Here is a 26016-nt window from a genome sequence, read left to right as displayed (position 1 = left end):
TAAGGAGCCCTGGGGCCACAACTAAGGAGCCCACCTGCCGCAACTAAGACGTGGCACAACCAAATAAATAAATATTAAGAAAAAAAGAGTAAAACTAGTATAATTCTTTATTAATCATCCTTAAGTATTCTATCTTCAAGGAAAAAATATGATTCTTGAGTGTTGCAACGAAAGATTTCAGCACTAAGTGTAGCTGGTTACGGAATACTATATTCTTTCACACTTGACTTATGACTTAGGCTTCAGTCTCCTTTTTAGTCGCCTTTTGAGAAAGTTTTCCTTTAAGTCAACAAATGATTTTTAATCTCTTATTTTTAAACCTTATATTGTGAATTGGGACAAAAAGATCAATTAAACATTCTACATGATCCGCCTGCCAATGCAGGGGGCACGGGTTCAACCCGTGGTCTGGGAAGATCCCACATGCTGCAGAGCAACTAAGCCCATGCGCCACAACTACTGAGCATGCGCTCTAGAGCCTGCAAGCCACAACGACTGAAGCCTGCGTGCCTAGAGCCTGTGTTACACAACAAAGAGAAGCCACTGCAATAAGAAGCCCGCGCACCGCATTGAAGAGTAGCTCCCACTTGCCTCAACTACAGAAAGCCCATGCGCAGCAACAAAGACCCAATGCAGCCAAAAATAAATAAATAAATAAATTTATTTTTAAAACTACACAAATAAAAAATAAAAATTCTACATGAACTACTAAAAGCATCATGATAAGCAGAATACTCTACTCATCATAGTATATTCAAAGAGAAAAATACATCTTTAAATAAAAATCTGTAAGATTTCTTGCCGCCGGACCAGGAATCAAACCTGTGTCCCCTGCCTTGGCAGGCGGATGCTTAAGCACTGCACCACCAGGGAAGTCCCTAGATTAATTTAAAGAGAGGGCAGACAGCAGAAGCAAGAAGAACTACAATTCTGTAGCCTGTGGAAGGAAAACCACATTCACAGAAGGACAGACAGACTGAAAAGACAGAGGACTTTGTACCAGATGAAGGAACAAGATAAAACCATAGAAAAACAACTAAATGAAGTGGAGATAGGCAACCTTCCAGAAAAAGAATTCAGAATAATGATAGTGAAGATGATCCAGGACCTCAAAGAAGAATGGAGGCAAAGATCGAGAAGATGCGAGAAATGTTTAATGAAGACCTAGAAGAATTAAAGAACAAACACCTAGAAGAATTAAAGAACAAACACCTAGAAGAATTAAAGAACAAACAAACAGAAATGAACAATACAATAACTGAAATGAAAAATACACTAGAAGGAATCAATACCAGAATAACTGAGGCAGAAGAACGGATAAGTGACTTGGAAGACAGAATGGTGGAATTCACTGCTGTGGAACAGAATAAAGAAAAAAGAATGAAAAGAAAGGAAGACAGCCTAAGAGACCTTGGGGACAACATTAAACGCAACAACATTCACATTATAGGGGTCTCAGAAGGAGAAGAGAGAAAGGACCCGAGAAAATATTTGAAGAGATTATAGTTGAAAACTTCCCTAACATGGGAAAGGAAATAGCCACCCAAGTCCAGGAAGCACAGAGAGCCCCAGGCAAGATAAACCCAAGGAGAAACACGCCAGGACACATAGTAATCAAACTGACAAAATTTAAAGACAAAGAAAAATTATTGAAAGCAACACAGGAAAAATGACAAATAACATACAAAGGAACTCCCATAAGGTTAACAGCTGATTTCTCAGGAGAAACTCTACAAGCCAGAAGGGAGTGGCATGACTTATTTAAAGTGATGAAAGGGAAGAACCTACAACCAAGATTACTCTCCCCGGCAAGGATCTCATTCAGATTCAATGGAGATATCAAAAGCTCTACAGACAAGTAGAAGCTAAGAGAATTCAGCACCACCAAACCAGCTCTACAACAAATGCTAAAGGAACTTCTCTAAGTGGGATACACAAGAGAAGAAAAGGACCTACAAAAACAAAATCCAAAACAATTAAGAAAATGGTAATAGGAACATACATATTGATAATTACCTTAAATGTGAATGGATTAAATGCTCCAATCAAAAGACACAGGCTCGCTGAATGGATACAAAAACAAGACCCATATATATACTGTCTAAAAGTGACCCACGTCAGACCTAGGGACACATACAGACTGAAAGTGAGGGGATGGAAAAAGATATTCCATGTAAATGGAAAGCAAAAGAAAGCTGGAGTAGCAATACTCATATCAGGTAAAATAGACTTTAAAAAAAAGAATGTCACAAGGGACAAGGAAGGATACTACATAATGATCAAGGGATCAATCCAAGAAGAAGATATAACAATTATAAATATATATGCACCCAACATGGGAGCACCTCAATACATAAGGCAACTGCTAACAGCTATAAAAGAAGAAATCAACAGTAACACAATAATAGTGGGGGATTTTAACACCTCACTTACACCAATGGACAGATCATCCAGACAAAAAATTAATAAGGAAACAGAAGCTTTAAATGACACAATTGACCAGATAGATTTAATTGACATTTATAGGACATTCCATCCAAAAACAGCAGATTACACTTTCTTCTCAAGTGCACATGGAACATTCTCCAGGATAGATCACATCTTGGGTCACAAATCAAGCCTCAGTAAATTTAAGAAAATTGAAATCATATCAAGCATCTTTTCTGACAACAATGTTATGAAATTAGAAATCAGTTACAGGGAAAAAAAACGTAAAAAACACAAACACATGGAGGCTAAACAATACGTTACTAAATAACCAAGAGATCACTGAAGAAATCAAAGAGGAAATCAAAAAATACCTAAAGACAAATGACAATGAAAACACGATGATCCAAAATCTATGGGACGCAGCAAAAGCAGTTCTAAGAGGGAAGTTTATAGCAATACAAGCCTACCTCAAGAAACAAGAAACATCTCAAATAAACAATCTAACCTTACACCTAAAGGAACTACAGAAAGAAGAACAAACAAAACCAAAAGTTAGTAGAAGGAAAGAAATCATAAAGAGCAGAGCAGAAATAAAGAAACAGAAACAAAGAACACAATAGCAAAGATCAATAAAACTAAAAGCTGGTTCGTTGAGAAGATAAACAAAATTGATAAGCCATTAGCCAGACTCATCAAGAAAAAGAGAGAGAGGACTCAAATCAATAAAATTATAAATGAAAACAGAGAAGTTACAACAGACACCACAGAAATACAAAGCATCCTAAGAGACTACTACAAGCAGCTCTATGCCAATAAAATGGACAACCTGGAAGAAATGGATAAATTCTTAGAAAAGTATAACCTTCCAAGACTGAACCAGGAAGAAACAGAAAATATGAACAGACCAGTCACAAGTAATGAAATTGAAACTGTGATTAAAAATCTTCCAACAAACAAAAGTCCAGGACCAGATGGCTTCACAGGTGAATTCTATCAAACATTTAGAGAAGAACTAACACCATCCTTTTCAAACTCTTCCAAAAAATTGCAGAGGAAGGAACACTCCCAAACTCATTCTATGAGGTCACCATCACCCTGATACCAAAACCAGATAAAGATACCACAAAAAAAGAAAATTACACACCAATATCACTGATGAATATAGATGCAAAAATCCACAACAAAATACTAGCAAACAGAATTCAACAACACATTAAAAGGATCATACACCACAACCAAGTGGGATTTATCTCAGGGATGCAAGGATTCTTCAATATATGCAAATCAATCAATGTGATACACCACATTAACAAACTGAAGAATAAAAACCTTATGATCATCTCAATAGATGCAGAAAATGCGTATGACAAAATTCAGCACCCATTTATGATAAAAACTCTCCAGAAAGTGGGCACAGAGGGAACCTACCTCAACATAATAAAGGCCATATACGACAAACCCACAGCAAACATCAATCTCAATGGTGAAAAACTGAAAGCATTTCCTCTAAGATCAGGAACGAGACACGGATGTCCACTCTCGCCACTATTATTCAACATAGTTTTGGAAGTCTTAGCCATGGCAATCAGAGAAGAAAAAGAAATAAAAGGAATACAAATTGGGAAAGAAGAAGTAAAACTGTCACTGTTTGCAGATGACACGATACTATACGTAGAGAATCCTAAAGGTGCCACCAGAAAACTACTAGAGCTAATGAATGAACTTGGTAAAGTTGCAGGATACATAATTAATGCACAGAAATCTCTTGCATTCCTATACACTAACAACGAAAGATCAGAAAGAGGAATTAAGGAAACAATTCCAATCACCACTGCAAGAAAAAGAATAAAATACCCAGGAATAAACCTACCTAAGGAGGTAAAAACCTGTACTCAGAAAACTATAACACACTGATGAAAGAAATTAACGATGACACAAACAGATGGAGAAATATACAATGTTCTTGAATTGGAAGACTCAATATTGTGAAGATGACTATAGCACCCAAAGCAACCTACAGATTCAATGCAATCCCTATCAAATTACCAGTGGTATTTTTTACAGAACTAGAAAAAAAAATCTTAAAATTTGTATGGAGGCAAAAAAGACCCCGAATAGCCAAAGCAGTCTTGAGGGAAAAAAAACGGAGCTGGAGGAATCAGACTCCCTGACTTCAGACTATACTACAAAGCTACAGTAATCAAGATAATATGGTATTGGTACAAAAACAGAAATACAGATTAATGGAACAGGATAGAAAGCCCAGTGATAAACCCACACAGCTATGGTCAACTAATCTATGACAAAGGAGGCAAAGGCATACAATGGAGAAAAGACAGTCTCTTCAATAAGTGGTTTTGGGAAAACTGGACAGCTACATGTAAAAGAATGAAATTAGAACACTCCCTGACACCATACACAAAAATAAACTCAAAATGGATTAGAGACCTAAATGTAAGACCGGACACTATAAAACTCTTACAGGAAAACATAGGAAGAACACTCTTTGACATAAATCACAGCAAGATCTTTTTTGATCCACCTCCTAGAGTAATGGAAATAAAAACAAAAATAAACAAATGGGACCTAATGAAACTTAAAAGCTTTTGCAAAGCAAAGGAAACTACAAACAAGACGAAAAGACAACCCTCAGAATGGGAGAAAATATTTGCAAACGAATCAACGGACAAAGGATTAATCTCCAAAATATATAAACAGCTCATGCAGCTCAATATTAAAAAGACAAATAACCCAATCAAAAAATGGGCAGAAGATCTAAATAGACATTTCTCCAAAGAAGACATACAGATGGCAAAGAAGCACATGAAAAGCTGCTCAACACCACTAATTATTAGAGAAATGCATATCAAAACTACGATGTGGTATCACCTCACACCAGTTAGAATGGGCATCATCAGAAAATCTACAAACAACAAATGCTGGAGAGGGTGTGGAGAAAAGGGAACCCTCTTGCACTGTTGGTGGGAATGTAAATTGATACAGCCACTATGGAGAACAGTATGGAGGTTCCTTAAAAAACTAAAAATAGAATTACCATATGACCCAGCAATCCCACTACTGGACATATAACCAGAGAAAACCATAATTCAAAAAGCCACATGCACCCCAATGTTCCTTGCAGCACTATTTACAATAGCCAGGTCATGGAAGCAACCTAAATGCCCATCGACAGACGAATGGATAAAGAAGATGTGGTACATATATACAATGGAATATTACTCAGCCATGGAAAGGAACGTAATTGGGTCATTCATAGAGACGTGGATGGATCTAGAGACTGTCATACAGAGTGAAGTAAGTCAGAAAGAGAAAAACAAATATCGTATATTAACGGATATATGTGGAACCTAGAAAAATGGTACAGATGGACGGGTTTCAGGGCAGAAATTGAGACACAGATGTAGGGAACAAACGTATGGACACCCAGTGGGGAAAGCGGCTGGGGGGTGGGGGTGGTGGTGTGATGAACTGGGCGATTGGGATTGACATGTATACACTGATGAGTATAAAATTGATGACTAATAAGGACCTGCTGTATAAAAAAATAAATAAAATTAAATTTAAAAAAAAGAAAGATTGTAAAGGGCTTCAAGAGGTCATACTGTCCATCACCCTACCTCAGCTGTGCTGTACATACTGTAACAGTATTAGAAATTTAAGATGACCTCCTTTATACCTGAGCGACCTGTTAATTTTTTTTTAACACACTGACTCCTATTTTCAATTGATGTTTAATTTGTATTATATTCACTACCTTTCAATTTTTCTCCCTTATTGGTTTAGGAAACTTTTAAAAAATCTTCACAAACACAGCCATTTTATTATGTTAAAAGTTTTAATGTTTTGATTTCCAACTGTCATCAGCAAAGTTTTAATATATTTCACAGACAAAAAACAAAAAAACAAAAAAACAAAAAGATACATGCACCCCGATGTTCACTGCAGCCCTATTTACAATAGCCAGGTCATGGAAGCAACCTAAATGCCCATCGACAGACGAATGGATAAAGAAGATGTGGTACATATATACAATGGAATATTACTCAGCCACAAAAAGGAACGTAATTGGGTCATTCGTAGAGACGTGGATGGATCTAGAGACTGTCATACAGAGTGAAGTAAGTCAGAAAGAGAAAAAGAAATATCGTATATTAACGCATATGTGTGGAACCTAGAAAAATGGTACAGATGAACCGGTTTGCAGGGCAGAAATACAGACACAGACGTAGAGAACAAACATATGGACACCAAGGGGGGAAAGTGGCGGTGGGGGTGGTGGTGTGATGAATTGGGAGATTGGGATTGACATGTATACACTAATATGTATAAAACAGATAACTAATAAGAACCTGCTGTATAAAAAATAAATAAACTTAAATTAAAAATTTAAAAAAGATTTCTCATAAAATCTCCTCTCAAATCTATAAATGTTCAAATGTCACTATTAATTATTCTCTCTTTGGAACACATTTTTTCCCTTGGCCCTTAGAATATCACATCCTTCTGGACATCCTTTGGATCTTTTCTGCTGGCCCTTCCCCCTCTGCTTGGTAGATAATGTAGGAGGACCCAGGACTTCTTCTCAAACTTCACTCTTCTCCAGATGACCTTATGTAATCTCACGGCTACAAATACTCCCTACTTAACAATTATTCTCTATCTATATACCCAGCTCTGACCTCTATTGGAATTCCAGACTCATATAGGTATTTCAGATTTAACTTGACCAAAATAGAACTCTATCTTATCTTCTCTCACCCCAACCCTGCTCCTCCAAGTTGCTCAAGCCAAAAATTAAGGAATTACCCTTGATTTCTCTTTTTCTCTCATTCCCCATATCTAATTAATCAGCTTCTAAACTTCTAAACATTTCCTGAAATAGTTTAAGTTCCTTCATTTCCACTACTAACCATTCTAGTCCAAACCATCTTCATTTCTCTCGTGAATTACTGCACTAACCTTCTAATGGTCTACTTCCAATTTTGGCCTCCTTTAGTCATTTCTCCATATAAGTTTGAGAGTGTACTTTTAAAAGTACTAATTAAATTATGTTACTCCTCTGCTCCAGCTTCTCAGCACACTTGGAATAAAATTCAAAGTCCTAACTTTGGCTTTCAGAGCCCTACATAGTCTGGCCCTGGCCTACTTCTTTGGCTTCATTCCCTATCATCCTCCCCTTTGCTCACCAAGCTCCAGCCATACTGACCTGAATTTAATTACATGACACTTGTTATACACTGAATGTGTCTCTAACCATTCATACATGGACGCCCTAACCCTCAATGTGACTATATTTGAAGATAGGGCCTCTGAAGAGGTGATAAAGGTTAAAAATACAATAGGGCCAGTCCCCTTATAAGAGGAAGATTTATCTCTCTTTTTCTCCCTCCCTCCCTCCTTCCCTCCCTCCCCATGTACACCCTGAGAAGAAGCCATGTAAGGACACAGCCAGAAGGTGGCCATCTACAGGCCAGAAAGAGAGTCCTCACCAGGAACCGAATCAGCCAGCAACATGATCTTGGACTTTCCAGCATCCAGAACTGTGAGAAATAGACTTCTGTTGTTTAAGCCACACAGTCTGTGGTATTTTGTGATGGCAGCCTGAGCTAACTAATATACTACCAAGCTCATTAAGGCTTCAGGGCCTTTGCTCATTCTTCAGCCTAGAATGCTCTTCCTTGATCTTTGACTTTTGGTTCCTTCTTGTCATTCAAGTATCAGCTTAAATTTCATCTTTCCAGAGAGGATAACCCCAACTGCTCAACCTAAAGAAGCCACCCAATTACCCTCTATTTTAATTTTCTATAGAGCATTTACCACGATGATCTACTTTCAACTAACAATTCTCTGAACGGTATCTTAAATCCCAGGCCAGTTTTTCCTTATTACTTATCAATTCTGGGGATGCAATATTTTACATTACCTTCAGAAAAACAATATGAAGCAGGTAACTTAGCTACAAAAATAATCCTATAATATATAATGCATTTGAATAAACATATAAATATATATTTGGGTAAACTGTATATAAATGTTACAATTACACATTTTACTTAGTACCACTATAATAGTGCTTAGAAACTAGCCTGCATTTTACGAATCTCCTTAGGCACAGAGAAGAGCAAAAACTATTTTCTAAATTCCCACATGTTATCCTGAATGATACCTTTAAATTCTTGGGTCCTGTTACATAATTCCCCATTTCATTATTTTAAAGTAGATGTTCCCTTAAAATTACATGAAGATTTTATTGTTAGTGGTGATTCTTTTTCCTGTTCAGAGAACAGTGATAATCTATGTATTTCCTGTGTGTAGACATATATCAAAGACACTAATGTTAATGTTCTTTCACACTCAAAATATATAATCTAGCTTATAAGCCCTGTTGCTTATATTAGTTTATAATTTGTTTTTTCGTGAATTAGTTTAAATAAAACTTTTCAGCATCTTGTCCTGGTAAAGGGGACTGGATTATCAATGCTTCTAACTTTGAACTATACAGTTTATATTACTGTAATCATGATTTTAAATCACTCTCTAGACAAAAACAAGCTAGGTAGGTATTTTCTGAGAGAAAAATATCTTCTGTTCATCCGGGCTCTTTAAGTCATTTACGACTTACCTTCTGTAGGCCTTCATGAATGAGGTGACCTATGTCATCTATACTCCTTCCTAACCGTTTAGATAGATATGTGAAGATTGGATCTTCTTTAGGTAGTAGAGGTGCAGAAAGATTAACTCTCTCTTGTACACCCTGAAGAGAAGAAAAAATTGAAAAAAACAGAAAAAGGAGATTATAAGACATTAGAAATCACAAGTAATTTGGTATCTTATGGCATTTAATTTGAAGGAATTTTAAGAAATAGGAGATGTTTGTTAAATTATAAAGCTGTTTGGAAGGAGAGAAGAAAAAGAGTATGTATAAGCAAGAGATTAAAGAAAAAAATGAAAACAAACAAAACCCCCCAAATTTCTCTACTTACTCGCAAGTGCTGAAAAGCATGTATACTATATGGAAGTTCTAGAATTTTAGTACAATCAGGCTGCTCAGGGTCTGGAGGGACAGGAGATTCTGTGTCTATATAATCTTCAGGGCTAAAATCAAGAGGCAAGAAGTAATGAATGAATGAAAAGCAAAGATATGTCCAATTTTTCCCTAATTAAATCATATTCTCATAGCATCTCACTTTACAACCAATATTAGTCAACATGCATACTTTTTTCATAGAGCTGTTGTTAGAGCAAAATATTTTGAGAGTTCAACTTAAAGGAGATATATCAAGAGTTAGGGAGGGCCCGGGGTTCGACCCCTGGTCAGGGAACAAGATCCCACATGCATGCCGCAACTAAAAGATCCTGCACGCTGCAACAAAGATCCCGCGTGCCACAACTAAGACCCAGAGCAGCCAAATAAATTTAAAAAAAAAAATGGTTAGGGAGAAAATAGGTAAGTCACAAACCGTTATGACTGTGGACTCTGGACTTCCCCGGTGGCGCAGTGGTTAAGAATCTGCCTGCCAGTGCAGTGGACATGGGTTCGAGCCCTGGTCTGGGAAGATCCCACATGCCGCGGAGCAACTAAGCCTGTGCACCACAACTACTGAGCCTGTGCTCTAGAGCCCGCAAGCCACAACTACTGAAGCCCGCACGCCTAGAGCCTGTGCTCCACAACAAGAAGCCCGCGCACCGCCATGAAGAGTAGCCCCCGCTCGCCGCAACTAGAGAAAGCCCACGCGCAGCAACGAAGACCCAACGCAGCCAAAAACAAACAAACAAATTAATTAATTAATTTAAAAAAACGACTGTGGACTTTTCAAAAGCTAATATAACACTGCTCAACTCTTTCTAGAAATGTTAAACCAGTTTACACTTCTATATAGTCTTTCTACATTTTTACCAGTTATTGATTTTTAAACATTTTTTTTCAATTTGAGAGATGAAAAACATGTCTTAGTATGCACTTATTTGATCATTACTGAGAAATATTTTTTCCACATGTTTATTGGCCATTTGCGTTTTTTTTTACCATAAGTTGTTCAATTTTCTACTGTGGTATTAAATATTTTTAATTGATTTGTAAGAATTCTATACATAGTATACATTTTGAACTTTCAAATTTCAATAAAGTCATCAGTGATTGAAGCTTTTTCTCATTAGAGAAATAACTTCTAATTGATTCGAGAAAGGTCTGTTCAGGAAGACGTACTTTATTTTTGGAAAGAGAATTTCTTTACCTGATATCTTTGCTCTCCAAAGTTATGTATGTGCCATCATACAGATCTAGGTCCCCTAAGGGTACCTTGGCTTTGATGCAGTCTGGATCCTCTTTATTATGTCTCTGTTCCAGTCCTGTATCTCTGTCCTCATTCTCTTCTATATGAATTTTTTGAGCAACTAATTGCTTCTGTTGAGAAGAAAATAAGAACACAAATGGATTTTTCTAATATTTCAACCTAGATACCATGTAAGAGAAAGGAGAATTTAATGTGTTGAACAAGTCAGAGAATTCAAAATATGCCCTGGGTTACCTTAGTTGACATAAATAAGCTTCTCAAAACAGGTGTCCATATACAGAAAGTAACAGAACATGACATTTATAATACTGGCACATGAGTGCCTTATGATATGATCTCTGACTATCTATAAAGCTACATCTATCAACTTAACTGGCACAGAATAGCTCAGCAATTAGAAGTACCTTGAATTGTCCAAACATGTCATATTTCAGTCCTTCAAGACATCTAGCGCATTGATAGTGCTACCTGAAGTGACTAGTGTTCCAGGAGAATTCCTGCCACTGAAATTTTTTTTCTAAACATACAGAGGAATTACGTAACAGCCATGTTTCCACCACCCTATCTACCTTAACATTTGGCCATACTCCAGATTTTTCTAAAAGAAAAAAAAAATAGTTGAAGCCCCTCTTAACTGCCTTTGAGATCCCTCTCTCCCTTCCAAAAGTTACCACTATCCTGGGAATGCCCTCGTGGTCCAGCGGTTAGGACTCGGCGCTTTCACTGCCATGGCCTGGGTTCAATCTCTGGTTGGGGAACTAAGATCCCACAAGCTGCACGGCGCGGCCAAGAGAATAAATAAATAAATAAATAATTAAAAGAACAAAAGTTACCACTATCCTGAATGTTTTATGCATCATTTTCATGTATATTTTTATAAAATATTACTATATTGCCCTTATTCTCTTAAAATATTACTTTATATATATATCTATAGCTATATATCCAAAATCAACATATAGCATTGCTTTGCAAATTTTAAAATTTTATATAAATACTATCATACTGTATGTATCATTCGACAACTTTCTTTTTTTTAACTTAATATTATGTTTTTGAGATTTATCTACGTTGGTCGGTATAGCTCTAAATTCTTCATTCTAATGGATGTATAAAAATGTATTTATTTTCCTGTAAACCATTAGGTTGCTTCTTTTTAAATATTTCTTGCTATTAAATGTGCTATGGTATTCTTATAAAACTGTCATTGTGTAAGAGTTCCAGTAGGGGGAAAAATAGTTCCAGTAGGGGGAAAAAGAGTTCCAGTAGGGGGTTGTATGGGATACATTTTCAGTTTATTTAGTCACCGTCAAACTGGTTATAAAAACTAGAATTCTACCAACAGATTAGGATAATATCCATCTCCCCATAAACTTACCAACATTTGGTTTTGTCCTACTTTTTTTTAAATTAAAAAAATTTTTTTTATACAGCAGGTTATTAGTCCTCAATTTTATACACATCAGTGTATACATGTCAATCTGAATCGCCCAATTCAGCACACCACCATCACCACCCCGCCGCGGTTTTCCCCCCCTTGATGTCCATATGTTTGTTCTCTACATCTGTGTCTCAATTTCTGCCCTGCAAACCGGCTCATCTGTAACATTTTTCTAGGTTCCACATATATGCGTTAATATACGATATTTCTTTTTCTCTTTCTGACTTACTTCACTCTGTATGACAGTCTTTAAACCCATCCACGTCTCAACAAATGACTCAATTTCGTTCCTTTTTATGGCTGAGTAATAGTCCACTGTATATATGTACCACAACTTCTTTATCCATTCATCTGTCGATGGGCATTTAGGTTGCTTCCATGACCTGGCTAGTGTAAATAGTGCTGCAAGGAACACTGGGGTGCATGTGTCTTTTTTTTTTTTTTTTAATGTTTTACTTTTTAAAAATTTATTTATTTATTTATTTATTTATGGCTGTGTTGGGTCTTCATTTCTGTGCGAGGGCTTTCTCCAGTTGTGGCAAGTGGGGGCCACTCTTCATCACGGTGCGCGGGCCTCTCATTATCGCAGCCTCTCTTGTTGCGGAGCACAGGCTCCAGACACGCAGGCTCAGTAATTGTGCCTCACGGGCCCAGTTGCTCCGCGGCATGTGGGATCTTCCCAGACCAGGACTCGAACCCGTGTCCCCTGCATTGGCAGGCAGATTCTCAACCACTGCGCCACCAGGGAAGCCCGCATGTGTCTTTTTGAATTATGGTTTTCTCTGGGTATATGCCCAGTAGTGGGATTGCTGGGTCGTATGATAGTTCTATTTTTAGTTTTTTAAGGAACCTCCATACTGTTCTCCATAGTGGCTGTATCAATTTACATTCCCACCAACAGTGCAAGCAGGTTCCCTTTTCTCCACACCCTCTCCAGCATTTGTTCTTTGTAGATTTTCTGATGATGCCCATTCTAACTGGTGTGAGCTGATACCTCCTTGTAGTTTTGATTTGCATTTCTCTAATTATTAGTGATGTTGAGCAGCTTTTCATGTGCTTCTTGGCCATCTGTATGTCTTCTTTGGAGAAATGTCTATCTAGGTCTTCTGCACATTTTTGGATTGGGTTGTTTGTTTTTTTAATATTGAGCTGCATGAGCTGTTTATATATTTTGGAGATTAATCCTTTGTCCGTTGATTCGTTTGCAAATATTTTCTCCCATTCTGAGGGTTGTCTTTTCGTCTTGTTTATGGTTTCCTTTCCTGTGCAAAGGCTTTGAAGTTTCATTAGGTCCCATTTGTTTATTTTTCTTTTTATTTCCAGTACTCTAGGAGGTGGATCAAAAAAGATCTTGCTGTGATTTATGTCAAAGAGTTTTCTTCCTATGTTTTCCTCTAAAAGTTTTATACTGTCCGGTCTTACACTTAGGTCTCAAATCCATTTTGATTTTATTTTTGTGTATGGTGTTAGGGAGTGTTCTAATTTCATTCTTTTACATGTAGCTGTCCAGTTTTCCCAAAACCACTTATTGAAGAGACTGTCTTTTCTCCATTGTATGCCTTTGCCTCCTTTGTCATAGATTAGTTGACCATAGCTGTGTGGGTTTATCTCTGGGCTTTCTATCTTGTTCCATCGATCTATGCTTCTGTTTTTGTGCCAGTACCATATTGTCTTGATTACTGTAGCTTTGTAGTAGAGTCTGAAGTCAGGGAGTCTGATTCCTCCAGCTCCATTTTTTTCCCTCAAGACTGCTTTGGCTATTCGGGGTCTATTGTGTCTCCATACAAATTGTAAGATTGTTTGTTCTAGTTCCGTAAAAAATGCCATTGGTAATTTGATAGGGGTTGCATTGTATCTGTAGATTGCTTTGGGTAGTATAGTCATTTTCACAATATTGAGTCTTCCAATCCAAGAACATGGTATATCTCTCCATCTGTAAGTATCATCTTTAATTTCTTTCATCAGTGTCTTATACTTTTCTGCATACAGGTCTTTTGTCTCCCTAGGTAGGTTTATTCCTAGGTATTTTATTCTTTTTGTTGCAATGGTAAATGGGAGTGTTTCCTTAATTTCTCTTTCAGATTTTTCATCATTCGTGTATAGGAATGCAAGAGATTTCTGTGCATTAATTATGTATCCTGCAACTTTACCAAAATTCATTGATTAGCTCTAGTAGTTCTCTGATGGCATTTTTAGGATTCTCTATGTATAGTATCATGTCATCTGCAAACTGTGACAGTTTTACTTCTTCTTTTCCAATTTGTATTCCTTTTACTTCTTTTTCTTCTCTGATTGCCGTGGCTAGGACTTCCAAGACTATGTTGAATAACAGTGGTGAGAGTGGACATCCTTGTCTTGTTCCTGATCTTAGAGGAAATGCTTTCAGTTTTTCACCATTGAGAATGATGTTTGCTGTGGGTTTGTCATATATGGCCTTTATTATGTTGAGGTAGGTTCCCTCTGTGCCCACTTTCTGGAGAGTTTTTTTTATCATAAATGGGTGCTGAATTTTGTCAAAAGCTTTTTCTGCATCTATTGAGATGATCATATGGTTTTTATTCTTCAATTTGTTAATATGGTATATCACATTGATCCATTTACATATATTGAAGAATCCTTGCATCCCTGGGATAAATCCCACTTGATCATGGTGTATGATCCTTTTAATGTGCTGTTGGATTCTGTTTGCTAGTATTTTGTTGAGGATTTTTGCATCTATATTCATCAGTGATATTGGTCTGTAATTTTCTTTTTTTTAGTATCTTTGTCTGGTTTTGGTATCAGGGTGATGGTGGCCTCAGAGAATGAGTTTGAGAGTGTTCCTTCCTCTGCAATTTTTTGGAAGAGTTTGAGAAGGATGGGTGTTAGCTCTTCTCTCAGTGTTTGATAGAATTCACCTGTGAAGCCATCTGGTCCTGGATTTTTGTTTGATGGAAGATTTTTAATCACAGTTTCAATTTCATTACTTGTGATTGGTCTGTTCATATTTTCTATTCCTTTCTGGTTCAGTCTTGGAAGGTTATACCTTTCTAGGAATTTGTCCATTTCTTCCAGGTTGTCCATTTTATTGGCATAGAGTTGCTTGTAGTAGTCTCTTAGGATGCTTTGTATTTCTGTGGTGTCTGTTGTAACTTCTCCTTTTTCATTTCTAATTTTATTGATTTGAGTCTTCTCTCTCTTTTTCTTGAAGAGTCTGGCTAATGGTTTATGAATTTTGTTTATCTTCTACAAGAACCAGCTTTTAGTTTTATTGATCTTTACTACTTTTTTTTTTGTTTCTATTTCCTTTATTTCTGCTCTGATCTTTATGATTTCTTTCCTTCTGCTAACTTTGGGTTTTGTTTGTTCTTCTTTCTCTAGTTCCTTTAGGTGTAAGGTTAGATTGTTTACTTGAGATTTTTCTTGTTTCTTGAGGTAGGCTTGTATAGCTATAAACTTCCCTCTTAGAACTGCTTTTGCTGCATCCCATAGGTTTTGGATCGTCGTGTTTTCATTGTCATTTGTCTGTAGGTATTTTTTGATTTCCTCTTTGATTCCTTCAGTGATCTCTTGGTTATTTAGTAACGTATTGCTTAGCCGCCATGTGTTTGTGTATTTTACGTCTTTTTCTGTGTAATTCATTTCTAATCTCATAGCGTTGTGGTCAGAAAAGATGCTTGATATGATTTCAATTTTCTTAAATTTACTGAGGCTTGATGTGTGACCCAAGATGTGATCTATCCTGGAGAATGTTCAGTGCATACTTGAGAAGAAAGTGTAATCTGCTGTTTTTGGATGGAATGTCCTATAAATATCAATTAAATCTATCTGGTCAATTGTGTCATTTAAAGCTTCTGTTTCCTTATTTATTTTCATTTTGGATGATCTGTCCATTGGTGTAAGTGAGGTGTTAAAGTCCCCCACTATTATTGTGTTACTGTCGATTTCCTCTTTTATAGCTGTTAGCAGCTGCCTTATGTATTGAGGTGCTCCTATGTTGGGTGCACATATATTTATAATTGTTATATCTTCTTGCATTGATCCCTTGATCATTATGTAGTGTCCTTCCTTGTCTCTTGTAACATTCTTTATTTTAAAGTCTATTTTATCTGATATGAGTATTGCTACTCCAGCTTTCTTTTGATTTCCATTTGCATGGAATATCTTTTTCTATCCTCTCACTTTCAGTCTGTATGTGTCCCTAGGTCTGATGTGGGTCTCTTGTAGACAGCATATATGTGGGTCTTGTTTTTGTATCCATTCAGTGAGCCTGTGTCTTTTGGTTGGGGCATTTAATCCATTCACGTTTAAGGTAATTATCGATATGTATGTTCCTTTGACCATTTTCTTAATTGTTTCGGGTTTGTTTTTGTAGGTCCTTTTCTTCTCTTGTGTTTCCCACTTAGAGAAGTTCCTTTAGCATTTGTTTTAGAGCTGGTTTGGTAATGCTGAATTCTCTTAACTTTTGCTTGTCTGTAAAGCTTTTGATTTCTCCATCGAATCTGAATGAGATCCTTGCTGGGTAGAGTAATCTTGGTTGTAGTTTCTTCCCTTTCATCACTTTAAGTATATCGTGGCACTCCCTTCTGGCTTGTAGACTTTCTGCTGAGAAATCAGCTGTTAACCTTATGGGAGTTCCCTTGTATGTTATTTGTCATTTTTCCCTTGCTGCTTTCAATAATTTTTCTTTGTCTTTAATTTTTCCCAATTTGATTACTATGTGTCTCGGTGTGTTTCTCCTTGGGTTTATCCTGTATGGGACTCGTTGTGCTTCCTGCACTTGGGTGGCTATTTCCTTTCCTATGTTAGGGAAGTTTTCAACTGTAATCTCTTCAAATATTTTCTCTGGTCCTTTCTCTCTCTCTTCTCCTTCTGGGACCCCTATAATGCGAATGTTGTTGCGTTTAATGTTGTCCCAGAGGTCTCTTAGGCTGTCTTCATTTCTTTTCATTCTTTTTTCTTTATTCTGTTCCACAGCAGTGAATTCCACCATTTTGTCTTCCACGTCACTTATCCGTTCTTCCGCCTCAGTTATTCTGCTATTGATTCCTTCTCATGTAGTTTTCATTTCAGTTATTGTATTTTTCATCTCTGTTTGTGTGTTCTTTAATTCTTCTACGTCTTTGTTAAACATTTCTTGCATCTTCTCGATTTTTGCCTCCATTCTTTTTCGAGGTCCTGGGTCATCTTCATTATCATTATTCTGAAATCTTTTTCTGGAAGGTTGCCTATCTCCACTTCATTTAGTTGTTTTTCTGGGGTTTTATCTTGTTCCTTTGTCTGGTACATAGCCCTCTGCCTTTTCATCTTGTCTATCTTTCTGTGAATGTGGTTTTTGTTCCACAGGCTGGACTGTAGTTCTTCTTGGTTCTGCTGTCTGCCCTCTGTGTCCTACTTTTTAATTTATGTCAATCTCATGGGTATGAAATGTTATCTTGTTATAATTATTGGGGTAGACTGTATTACTATTAACAAATTTGTGCCCCTCCTTACAAAAGAATTCTACATCACCGTTCTGCTGGACTCAGATGTGACCGATATGACTTCCTTTGGCCAATGTAACATGAGAAGCGTCATCTGAGCCTTCTAGAGGGAAGCATTTTTAGAGCCAGTGTATGCTTCACCATGTTCTTTCTTTTCCCTCAGGTACTGAGAATGGCAATATCCAGGCTGTTGTAGGTATATTTCTCATATGTACTATACAGCTAAACTAAATAAGAAATCCAATCTGATTGTCCCAGTTTTAATCAGTTTGTTTAATCTGTTTATATTTATTGTGATTGCTGATCTTATGGATTTATTTCAACCATATTATTTTGGGTTTTCTGTTTATCTTACTTTTTCTTTGCTGCTTTTTTCTCATTTCCTGCCTGATACACTTTTGATACACTTTCTACATTCACTCCCCTCCTCCTGTATCTTCTCTTTGTTTGTAGTTTTGAAAACTATAGAGTGCATTTCTATTATTTTGGTTACTGTCCTTACTCTTTTTTTGGTTAAGTTTTTCATCAGTAAATATTTCAGTATGATTCTGAAAGATTCTCTTCTTAAAAAAATAATACCACAACACCATTATCACACGCAAAAAATAGTAACTCCTTAATATTAAATATCCAGTCTGTGTTCATTCCCAACTGTTTCTACCCTCTTTATTTTAAAATACAATTTGTTTGAGTCAAAATTCAGTAAGGTCCACACACACTGCAAGTGGTTAATTTGTCTCTTAAGTCTCCTTTAATCTTCCGGTTAACCCTCTATTTCCTTTTTTTTAATCCTTGTAATTTATTTGAAAAGAAATTGGGTCACTTATCCTGTAGAGTTTATTACTCTACAAGATTTTACTGACTGCATCCCACAGGTTTAACATGTTCCTCTGTCCTCTGTATTTCCTGAATACTGACACCAGGATCCAGGGGTTCTTAACTTTTTCATGTCATGGACTTCTTTGGCAGTCTGATGAAACCTAAAGACCCTTTCTTAGAATAATCTTTTAAATACACAGAATATATAAAATGACAAAAGAAACCAATTATAGTGAAAAGCAAATTATACTGTGGTTTGATTAGATTTATATTTCTTTTGGCAAGACTTCTGAAAGGCGGCAATATTCTTAAATTTTTAATATGTATACCTATACATTTTCCAACAAGATTTTAATTTATTCAGTTATTTTTGCCTCCTGAACATAACAAAAGAGTTAACATGCTTTAAATAATCATTGAGCATGCACCAACCGACCTACAGACTGATAATTTTATTTAGTTTTACCTTTTAAACACAGAAAATAAATAAATAAATTTAGCAACTTTTTCATCAATGTTTTTACTCACCATTACACATCCTATGCACTTCCACTGGATTTACTTTTCTTCTTGCAGAAGTACATCTTTAATTTTTTTTTTTTTTATGTGAGGGTCTGTGGTTAGTAAACTGTCTGTGTATGTCAGAAAACTGCTTTGTCCTCACTCTTGAATGATGGTTTAAGAGAATATAAAATATTATAAAGAATACAAAATTCTAGACTTAACACTTTGACGGTATTCCTCCACTGTCTTCTGGTACCTAAGAAGTCATCCAGTTGTCACTACTTTGTAGATAAACTGTATTATCTAGTCTCATGGCTTTATGTCTATGTCAATGCATAACGAATTTATCTCTCTAGCTCAGACCTTTACCCAGGAGTCCACACTAGAAGAACCAACTCCTCACTCAGTGTCTCCACTTAGATGCCTAAAAGGTATCTGAAACTTAATATACCGAAGCTAAACTCCTCCCCAGTCTACACCTCCTTCAGTCTTCTATATCTCAGCTAATGCCAACTCCATCCAACGTCAATTGCTCAGGTCAAAAATCTTGGAATCATCCTTCACCCCCTCTCCCTATCTGTCTGTCTCTTCCCAACTACTCCATGATCATCTCCTGTGTCTAACAGTTTTGTAGTTGCTTCCAGGTTCTATCCAGATCCCAAGCCCAAAATCACATTACATAATTTTAGTTTAGAGTTTCTACTCCCAGGTAATATTTTACCCTGAAATGGTGTTCAGTAAATTGAAGATGAAATTATTGAACCACTGGATCGTTTGGTTTGTTTTTTGGTCATTAGGTTTTGTTTTTTCTTCCTGCTTTTTTTTTTTTTCCACCAGACTCTTTTCAAGCTCCATCCTAGTCTTCGAGCAGTAGTGAATTTGGTTATCTTCCTTTATCTTGCACGAAATATTGTCATCCCCTTTATTCCACAGAAATGAACCACCAGACACCAGAGCCTGTTCCTGGCCTTTGAGACCAGCAGGTTTACAGTTTCAGCTACATTCTCAACTTAGTGTTTTGTTCCATTTCTGGTCTATGGAGATATTTATGTTGTGTTTAGGCCTGACTATATTTTATTTTGATTTCTGTTTTGTTTTTTATCTGTCATTGCTACGTATATGAAGCAGGAGTAAAAACTAAGTACTAAGTATAGACTCATTACACTACCTTAACCAAAAATTGGAGTCAATATTTTTCATTTGCATTTTCAATGACTTGGTAAATGGCATTTTCTCCCTACACATACTCTAATTTAATTCTCCTTTCTTTATATTAAATAATACTGCCGCTTAGAGAGATAACAATAAACATATATAATGGTGTCTATGCATCTGAAAATAAAAACTACTTTCTGCACCACTGCATCTTTCTGAACACTGTGTTTAAGCTTCCAAGCATGAAGCCCAATAAATATATCTATTGTCTTTTTCCTAGTATTCATAAAAATCAACATTTCCAGATTTATAAGTGACAAAACTGGTAGGAACAAGGTGAGATACTATCTAAAAAATGGTGAGGTATTCAAGTTTTATAATTATTCCTAAAGTGCTACTACCTATACACAGCTGGTTAGTATGTGCTATAAGCTCCTCCTTCTTAATTTACAGAAATTTTAAAAATATACAATTATAACTACTGCTGTTGATAGATGTACTAGTTTGAATTTATATAAGTGAAATTCAGAACTTTTACATTAACTAGAAAATGAATGGCTGGGGCTTCCCTGGTGGCGCAGTGGTTGAGAGTCTGCCTGCCAATGCAGGGGACACGGGTTCGAGCCCTGGTCTGGGAAGATCCCGCATGCCGCGGAGCAACTGGGCCCGTGGGCCACAACTACTGAGCCTGTGCGTCTGAAGCCTGTGCTCCGCAACAAGAGAGGCAGCGATAGTGAGAGGCCCACGCACTGCGATGAAGAGTGGCCCCCGCTTGCCACAGCTGGAGAAAGCCCTCGCACAGAAATGAAGACCCAACACAGCCAAAAATAATAAATAAATAAATAAATAATTAAAATTTAAAAAAAAGAAAAAAAAAAAAGAAAATGAATGGCTACTTGGTTTTACCTTTGGTTTAAGCCAAGAGATAAGGCATTTGCCTCTGGTTCTGCCATAACTTGTTTTGTGAAAATCAGGCAATTCACTGTCTTTAGGTCTAATTGTTTCCTTGCTTCTAAAATGAGGATGACCTTTATGATTCCTTCTAGCGCTCAAAGACTCTGACTCTTATTATTCCCAATAATTTTCTAAATCTCATTTTGCAAATTGGGTTACTTTTTCTGCAACTTAAAGTTTCCTTAAAATTTGGATTCAATTTACACTGTAACTTTTAAGAACAGGTTTTATGAGAGAAAAAAGAAACTTTTTTAAATAGTTAATACTCTTTGCTACTATGAAAAATCAGTTTATGAAAATCAATGATAGAAACAAAAAGGTCAGATTTTATTAGCACTAATAAATATGAAGTTTTCAAGGTGTGGGAAAAGAATTTGAAAAAGAACAGCTATATGTATATGTATAACTGAATCACTCTGCTGTACACCTGAAACTAACACAACATTGTTAATCAACTATACTCCAATATAAAATAAAAATGAAAAAAGAAGTTTTCAAGATGCAAAGTGATGAATGCTTTTCACCTCAATCATAAGAACACAAAATACCAAGACCCTAGTTTTTACTAGCTGGGAATTAACAAAATTATATTTTTATGGGGTATTCAAACCATTCTTCCTTTTGATATTTTACCCAAATTCTCCTTCCAAGAATATCCTGAGATAATTCCTTTCCATGGAAACTTTGTTCAAGGATATAGTGAGTCAAGAACAAGGCATAAAAGAGAAAAACAAATATCATATATTAACACATACATGTGGAATCTAGAAAAATGGTACAGATGAACCGGTTTACAAGGAAGACATAGAGACCTATGTAGAGAACAAACGTACGGACACCAAGGGGGGAAAGTGGGGCGGAGGGGTGGTTGGTGGTGGTGGGATGAATTGGGCGATTGGGATTGACATGTATACATTAATATGTAAAAAATAGATAACTAATAAGAACCTGCTGTATTAAAAAAAATAATAAAAAGTAATCATAAAAAAATAAAACAAAAACAAAAATGAGGCATAAAACCCAGGCTCTGGTAGTCTGTTTCTCTTACTATTGCTCAAATGACATTCTGATTTAAAAAAAAAAAAAAAAAAAAGGACCATCTAAAAGTTGAATATTCCTGTAAAAGTCAGAAGATTTAAGAAATAACAGGCTTTATTTGTTCTTTGAACACAACAGCTCCTGTGAAATGCAACAAGTATCAGCTGCATATCACATGTCCAGTTGCCTCACCTCCAATTCTTTGAGGTAGTTAACTGTTGTTTCTTGTCTCATTAATATGACTAAGTCATGGGGATGCTTCAAGTTCATAGGTGAATCCACCTGCAAGCAAGCAAACAGTAGATAAATAAAGCTCAGATTTCATTAACGTTTGTTTGGATATGCCTTAAATTACTGTTCAATCACCATTATAATCAGTGTTAGGTGCTCAGTAAACTCAAGCGGTATTTCAAAAGTGATCACATGTAAATTTCGGCAAAGAGAATGAGAGGTTCAATAGCTGTCCCTTGAACTCCAACTTGAAAGAGCAAGCTTTAAAAGTGAATATTCTGACTTGACTAGTCATGTAAGAAATATTCAAGAAGAGAAGTATTTGGAAATGAATGATAAATTCCTTAAAATATATTTTATACCTATACTAATAAAAATAGATTGCTTTGTCTTGATAGCACATTCCATATCTGAACAGGTCTGGCGGCAATAAAAGGAAAAATACGAAAAGCATCTATTTTTGCAGGCTATTTGCAGAAGCCGTAAATCAGAGATAATATAAAATAACCTTGAGACTTACAGTTTACAATTCTTGTTTCTGAATCATAAACAAGCAACTATGTTGTTGAATATGTAGGAAAAATGAACCCTCATATGCTGGTAGCAGGCTTATAAACTTATTATTTGGAGGGATCTTTGACAACATATATCAAAATTTTAAAAGTACATACCCTTTGACCTAGGAATATAAATTCTAGGAAACTATCCTATAGGCATTCTTTAAACAAGTGGGCAAAGATATATACAAGGATGCTCACTATATTACCTTTAGCTGCAAAAAACGAACAAACAAAAGACCCAACAAACCTAAGTCCAGCAATGAGGGAACAGGGAAATCCACCGTCCCGTGGAATGGGATACAGAAAAATGAGATCTACTATCATGGAAAGATGTTCACAATGTATAATTAACTAAAAGTAATGAAGAATAATAAGTATGCTATACTTTTTTTAATAAATTACATTTTTATAGATATAGATGTATACATGTCTGTATATGCACAAAACCAAGTTGGTTTACAGTGATTTCTTTTGGGAAGTGGAATTAAGAAGAGAGGTACATTCTTATCTTTTACTTTATACACTTGTATATTTTTAAATTGTCTATAATACACACATAATATGTTTATAATAAGGAAAAAACAACACATACACACACACGGGGTTTTTTGAATTTCAAGAAAATCTAAGACAGTGGCCTTGGAGTCTAAGAGATGAAATGAAGTTCCTGCTATCCCTTAAGTGTTAGATTGTCAAATTATAAACTAGCTCTTCAGGAAGTTCTACTATGAGAAGAAACTAGTGGGCTGGCCAAAAAGTTCGTTCGGGTTTTTCCATAACATCTCTAAGAATCTTTCTATAATCTCTAAGAACTTGACATCAGCTCAATTAATTTTAGAACTAGCTTTTTAAGTGCAGAAGATAGCCTTGCTTAGACCTTGGTGAATGCAAGCCTATTTAAAAAAAAAAAAATTTAAAAAGCGGGAATGGGAATTCCCTGATGGTCCAGTGGTTAGGACTTGGTGCTTTCACTTCCAGGGTGCGGGTTCAATCCCTGGTTGGGGAACTAAGATCCCACAAGCTGTGCGGCATGGCCAAGAGAATAAATAAATAAATATTTAAAAAGAGGGAATAAAAACAACATGACATAAGTTCAATATTTGCTTTAATAATATGCACAATAACACTGGGCGATGTTGGGTGACTGCATATAAAACTCATCTGCCTTTCCTCATTCTACCACCTCAGAGATGCCACAGGAAAAAGAGATGCTAGTCTGGACTAACCTCCACTCAAACTTTCATTGCAATTGTCTGAACTACATAATCATCATTATGCAGTTATGGATAATTATAATCTCCCGTGGTCTCTCTTTTATGACAAAATCCCTTCAGTGCTTCCCCTGGCCTTCCTACTATACTGGAATTAACATTAAAACTGGAGTCTGAATTTAAAAGGCACTAAAAATATAATAGCAAGGCCTATACTTGACCACCTGAGCTGTGAATCTCCTCTATCAAACAATCAAACCTGGCAAAGGCCTACAAGCAAAACGCTAGGTGTTTCTCAATGAGGTGTGGAAACTTTTGTTTCTCTTTTCATTGTGTCTCAGACATTGAGAGGTAGTGATTTAATACATCTCTCTATATTTAAATGAGGTTTTTAGGAAAAAATTGGGGGAGGGAGAAGGAATGTGCGAGTATGACATTCCCATTCCAAAATACCCAACCAGTCTGATTACCTGACATTTGGAGAACTGTAAGAGGAATGACAGAATGAGACAAATGAAGATTTACATTAGAGAAATACTTAAAGTATAATCTTAGCTTTAGATTAAAAAGATACTACATAACCAGCATGGGTCTGGCCAATATTCAATTATGAGAAAGTACTTTTCATTTCCTTGAAGCATTTAGGTCAACAAAGATACAGTAGCTAGAGATGTTATAAAGATAAAATTATGAGCAGAAGGAAGGGAGTCCACTGACAGTTTGACAGCTGTGTTTCTCTTTTTTGACTTGGCAGCAAATGGCATGGATCTCTGCCAGATTAGGGTTGGTTACAGAAGATTTATAGCCTGACACATATTTTTACTGAGGTACTTTCAAGTTCTTAAATTTCAAGACTTTATGCTAATTATCTTTGGCCAATGCCAATCAGTTTGAATTTCTCTCCTTTCAAATACCTCTCTCCTCCTTAGAAGATTACGAAAGATGTTTGACATGTCTGCTAAGATGTTTGACAACTCTGTAAATACTACAACATCCATTCAGCTAATAAAAATTTAAGTCTCTATGAACCAGGTGCACTAGGAGTCCATAACTGGAGTGTATGTACTCCTATTTTATATACAACGTGAGAAGGAATGGTAATATCCCTTCAAAACCTTTAGCATTTAGAAGTGGCTGCTATAAGCCCAAGGGCAAAGAGTGATAGAAATTACAGAGAGGTAGGTTAAAAATGACATAACGCATACACAAGATCTCAAAGCACTTTATGGCTTTTTCACAAAGGACAAACAAACTTCCATTGCTGCACAGCACAATAAATGGTGCTTATAATGATCTGAATAAAAAAGAAAAAGTGAAATTATTTTCAATTTGCTGTACTTAAGGTAAGAAAGTATGAAATACATTTTAGAGCAAAATTTAAACTGCAGGGAAAAACTGACCATGTATTTGGAAATTGGCTGTAATGGAATTCAACTATTCAAAATCAAAATGATTCATTTTCTTAAGACTTCCAGGTAAACAAAGTTTCACTGTTACCATACCAATTTATTTTAATAAAGAAAATGACAAATTATGTAAGACAATTCAATTTTATTTTCCTTTTAATATATTATATAAGCACACGTACCCAATTGTATATAACAACAGTAAATATCTTACTCATATCAAGTTCATTTTCATATGCTGCCATCTCTAACCAAGATATTGGTAATTCCTGCACTTCTAATCTGGAGTTCTACCTCTGTGAATTCAGTAAAATCACATGGTAATGGATGGAAATGTCACTATATAAAGGTAATGACTTCACTGCCAAGTTAAACAAAGGGTGAACAAATTAAATTTAAAAAACCAATCTCGGGAATTCCCCGGCAGTCCAGAGGTTAAGACTCTGTGCTTTCATTGCCAAGGGCGTGGGTTCGATCCCTGGTTGGGGAA

The 26016-nt window shown here is 36.1% G+C and overlaps 1 protein-coding gene across 2 annotated transcripts in view; it reads right to left on the bottom strand.

The window, feature by feature from the left end:
* TTC17 (tetratricopeptide repeat domain 17) overlaps window positions 1-26016 on the bottom strand; it is a 149961-nt gene that overhangs the window by 99480 nt on the left and 24465 nt on the right. For both annotated transcript variants that reach the window (XM_068555759.1, XM_068555760.1), the window contains exons 2-5: window positions 22311-22400; window positions 10686-10855; window positions 9435-9546; window positions 9074-9205 (exon numbers count right to left, since the gene is read on the bottom strand). In XM_068555759.1, coding sequence (XP_068411860.1) covers window positions 9074-9205; window positions 9435-9546; window positions 10686-10855; window positions 22311-22400 — 504 coding nt within the window. The remainder of the gene's footprint in view (window positions 1-9073; window positions 9206-9434; window positions 9547-10685; window positions 10856-22310; window positions 22401-26016) is intronic.

This window comes from Eschrichtius robustus, chromosome 11 (genome assembly GCF_028021215.1).
Source record: "Eschrichtius robustus isolate mEscRob2 chromosome 11, mEscRob2.pri, whole genome shotgun sequence".
Lineage (NCBI taxonomy): Eukaryota > Metazoa > Chordata > Mammalia > Artiodactyla > Eschrichtiidae > Eschrichtius > Eschrichtius robustus.
This window is presented reverse-complemented; position numbering and strand designations above follow the sequence as displayed.